Source organism: Rattus rattus, chromosome 5 (assembly GCF_011064425.1).
Source record: "Rattus rattus isolate New Zealand chromosome 5, Rrattus_CSIRO_v1, whole genome shotgun sequence".
Taxonomy (NCBI): Eukaryota; Metazoa; Chordata; class Mammalia; order Rodentia; family Muridae; genus Rattus; species Rattus rattus.
This window is the reverse complement of record NC_046158.1, coordinates 153691599-153695997: the sequence shown is the minus strand read 5'-3', so window position 1 is coordinate 153695997 and position 4399 is coordinate 153691599. Positions and strand designations below refer to the sequence as shown.

General features: G+C 45.5%; 1 protein-coding gene across 1 annotated transcript; it reads left to right on the top strand.

Annotated features, from left to right (window-relative positions):
- The first annotated feature begins 1704 nt into the window (after nt 1–1704).
- Nucleotides 1705–3916, top strand: LOC116900785 (seminal vesicle secretory protein 3A-like). Its single transcript, XM_032902495.1, has 3 exons — nt 1705–1793; nt 2022–2782; nt 3589–3916. The coding sequence occupies exons 1-2, from the start codon at nt 1721–1723 to the stop codon at nt 2741–2743; spliced, it is 795 nt and encodes a 264-aa protein (XP_032758386.1). The 5' UTR covers nt 1705–1720; the 3' UTR covers nt 2744–2782; nt 3589–3916.
- The last annotated feature ends 483 nt before the right edge of the window (nt 3917–4399 follow it).

The window sequence follows — 4399 nt, the reverse complement described above, 5'->3', positions numbered from 1 at the left end:
AGTTCCCACTCACTCTAGAAGACTTTCACCCAAGAAAAAAACCAACCAGGTCATGGGATGACAGTAGAGAATGTCAGAGAGGGGAAAGTGAACAGAGCAAAAAAGTCTGCACTGACACTGAGGTTAAGGACTGTCATCTTTTGCTCAAGGGGTTAAATGCAAACATTGGTTATTGACCACTTAAATGAATCATGTCCTACACTCAGTCTTCCACAAGTAAATTCAACACAGAGGAGTTCCTCCTGGCACATTCTCAAGGGAAGTACATGGAATACTGGAGAAGTGAGCAGGAAAAGGAAGCAATTGGACTTTTTGGTAATGTCAAATCTTGTGACTGGCATCTCTATGGTGAGTTATCTTCAGGCGTGGGAGGAAGAGATAAGATTAGGAGGACCTCAGAGCTCCTAGATTAAAACCTAGAAAAAACATCCTCATGTTCTGCTGAATGGCTTAGTGCATGTATCCATGTTCTTCCTTTGAGGCTTTACCTTAACCCCTTCCACACACCATTCTTCAAGGCAAACTAACATTTGGAGATGGAATGACCTAAAATGCATTTCACCTGCCTTCTGTTGCATCCCCTGCAGGACTGGGTTGAGTGCATCAGGCTTTCTGCAGAGATGCTTGACTCCTTTGTGTTTTGCCCATACCACTGTCTGCCTGGGAAGCTGAGGCCTGTCTCATGAAACACTCAGTCTTCTCACAGATACAGGGAACGTTATGAGTCCAGGAAGTGGACAGGCTCCCACTGCATCCAGTCTCAGTGTGTTCCCAACACTCTTCTACCAACACATTCACCAGGGAGGGCAGACACCAGCACAGACTGGGGGAAGGTGTTTCTCATCTGTAGAAGAGTTTTCCTTCATTAAGCAGGCAATGTGGATTTTAGATGATTTCAGGAAAATAATGTAATGAGGAAGCCAGTTTCCTTTCTCCATGTTCCAACAGTCATCCTGTCTCTAGCCAAACATGGCAAATATCTCCCATACTGGAACATCCCTCTGCAGCTCCCCTCACTCTTGAGATGCAGCCCCAGTGCTGACTCTACTGAATCTATAGACCACGGAGCCCTCTTGAGCATGCCTCTGCTGCTCTCCAGCCTGCAGATGAGGGCCATATACTGCACTCAGAGTCTCTCGTCAAAGCTACCAGTGACAGAAACACTGGAGGATTCTCACACAGGGCAGTAGTAATGTACATTAGAGTTACTTTTATGCAGGTGTACCTCCGTTATTTTTAAAATTTTCTTTGGATTCCAGAAATTCACTGTTTTCCTGTTTCCCTCTCACCTGAAACAGATCTGCATCCATCTCATTTGAAAAGAAGAAAAGCACATATTATATTTTTGATACAGCGTGAAGCTCAGGACGCTGTTGACAAGACCCCACATTGAACTTCTAAGCCTTGGACAGGCCCTGGTTCTTTCTGTGATCTCAGCCTTGGATTTCTCCTGGAAACATCCTGTGATGATCTTGAGGTGATGATAATGATTTAAAGGTCTTCTGGGACATGTGGGGGTAAGACAAATCTCCGATATCATGTATCTCTCCTCTCTAGGAATGTTTACACCATCTCCTACTGAGAAAAAGGGAGAAGCCAGCAGGCCAGATAAGTAAGGACAGGTAATGCCTTTTGTGACTTCAGCCACATTTCTGCACCAGCAAAGAGCATATAAGTGAGGAGATCGGCTGAGCTCTCAGTGGAGGCCCTTCCTCGTAAGATGAAGTCCATCTTCTTCAGCCTTTCTCTGCTCCTCCTTCTGGAGAAGCAAGCAGCCGGGATAGGAATCTATGGTGAGTGCAGGGAGCCTCCTGGCAGAGAGGCGCTCAGGGAGAATGTCCATGAGGGTGTTCTGGCAGTGAGGAGAACCCTCCATGGGGTGATCTTCTTGATGGACTCTGAGTCTTCTCCACCCACATCCACATGCCTGTGGGAACGTAAGTGGGTTGATGGGGGAAATTCTGGGATAGACCTGAAAGGGAGCAGAAAACTTAACTCAGATTCTTGTTATCCATTACCAGGTGGGACAAAAGGACACTTTCTAGTAAAAACATCCCCACTCGTATTTATCGATAAAGGCCAGTTCCTCTATGGACACAGAGAAGTACAGGAAGAGGCCCCTGAAGAAAGCATCCTTGTGCAAACTAAGCACCATGTATATAGCCAGGATGCTGATGCTGACACGGCAGAGGCTCACGGATCACAAAAGCGGACAGGTTTGAAGGAAGACATAGTTTGTGATGAAGAAGATGAGCTTGCCCAACAAAAGTCCCAGCTGAAATCCCAGTCACAAATAAAATCCCAAACCCAAGTAAAATCCCATGAAGCCCAAGTGAAGTCCCAAACAGGGCAGCTAAAGACCGCAGGGCAGGTGAAATCACAAACCAAGCTGAAATCCCACGGAGCTTCTCTGAAGTTCTACAAAGCACCACTACATCTCCGGAAAGACGTTTCTCAGCAGCAAATCAAGGGCAAAGGATATGACCTACATCAAGACCTTCCCCAAGTGCGTCAACAACATGCAAACATTCACAGACTTAAAAGAAAGCTTGGCCAGTCCAGTAAAACAGTAGCATTCTTACCCGTTAGACACCGCTTCCAACCCTATCATGGGTACTTTATGCAATTCCAAGAGCATCTACATGGCAGTGTTCATCACACAAAATCTTTCCACCATGGTCCAGGAATGTGCTACTGTCCAAACGGAGGCTTAATGCTATACCAAGGCACCTTCACTGAATAACACATTCGTTAATCTCTCAGAATTAAAACACATGTAGAGGTAAGTATCTTTGCAAACAGAAGAGCTGTCTACCTCAGTGTTTCTAGGTGGTGCATGGTGGAGTCCCTGGACCCCTGGGGGATTGTAGCAATACCTACAGCAATGGAGTTGCTGAGTTGACACTTTATGGAGTTGAGCTCCATCCCCTGCTGAACGACGCAAGTACCTGGTAGAGGCAGAGAAAGCTACCTGGGCCATCAGTGTGTCTCAAATCCCTCTCCTTAGTGAGTGTTTGCTACAGGTTGATTTTGCACAGATGTAGCTATTAATTCTTTGAACATCACCACTTTACAATTGGTAAGTTTAAGATGCATTTTGGTAACTTCTTATGCTTTGGATTCACAAGGCTCAGTTACAAAGCGTTATTGGTTTTGTTTCCCATACCAGTTAACGTTCTTCAATACTCTTTAGGGTTCACTTATTGTTTGGAGACCAGAGACCCTTAAGGTTTTGTGGCATCTTTCTGAATACAGAAGATAAATGAGCCCCAAGAAAAATCCTCGTTTGTGATGCAGGGGCTGTGAGAAATGGGGCTCCAGGGTGCTAGGGAATCATTTACAGGGGTCGCTTGCTTTGTCAGGAGAGAAGTCTGAAGCCTGGGGAGTAAAGGGGGTGCTGCCTTCATGCTTGCATTAAGGGACACTTCATGTGAAGAGATGGCAAGCAACAGAACTGTGGGTCCAGTGGTCAGTAGCGGTCAGTACCCCAAATGGCTGCAAGTTGATCAAACGAGAAGGGACTTAGTCACACTTGCCCTCTGCCAGCTCTCACTAACCTGTGTTGTCATCTATGTCCTCTCTCCATAGGAGTCACCTGACCTGTGTGGACTGTGCGGTTCTTAAGATGCTGACTGCCCTGTGGTCCTCAACACCTTGCACGGATGCCATGACCCACTCACACATTCCTTCCAGAGACTTTCTAAAGTTGGAGCAACCTCACGCAGGTGCTCTTCAACAAACAGAGCCTTCCCGACACCACTTTCTTTTGACTGTCAAAATCTCCAAGTTCCTATTGGCTTTGGTGCTTGGATGGCATCTTTTCAAGTGATAAACTCCAATTGAAAGAACAGAACACTCTTGTAGAGTTACACAGAATAGAAAACAAGTGTTTCCCAATAAAGACATTGTTTTGGCATCCATTGCTTCTTAGTTTGTTCATATATTTTGGTTGTGTATATATGGATGTGTGTGTGTGTGTGTGTGTGTGTGTGTGTGTCCATTCATGCCAGGGCATGCCTATGGAGTTCAGCAGATAACTTTTGGGAGTTGGTTTCTTCCCTCTTCCATGGGGCACAGAGATTGAACTCAGGACATCAGGCACTAAGAGTTTCTGTCCTTTCTCACTGAGGCCCCTGTTCAAGCATGCTTTACTCTTATCTATTTAGATCCTTTGGTTCCTACAAGCTTAAGGTTTTGGGGGGCATTACTTCCGAGTGATATTTCAATTATGAATAGTAGCAATCACCATCCTATATCTAGATCTCTTTCTAGAAATGCAATATGGAAAGAAGAGATGAGCTTTCCCATTACCCTGTGCACATACTGAGCACATCTCCCCACCCTTGAGACCCTTTGGCTAGTGGGATTTGAGAAACAGTGTATTCAGAAATGTCATGTA

Excerpts from the sequence above, each read along its gene's own strand:
- LOC116900785 (XM_032902495.1), top strand. The coding sequence starts at position 1,721 with ATGAAGTCCATCTTCTTCAGCCTTTCTCTGCTCCTCCTTCTGGAGAAG. Across the intron at positions 1,794-2,021 it reads AGCCGGGATAGGAATCTATG|GTGGGACAAAAGGACACTTT; the intron begins GTGAGTGCAGGG and ends ATCCATTACCAG.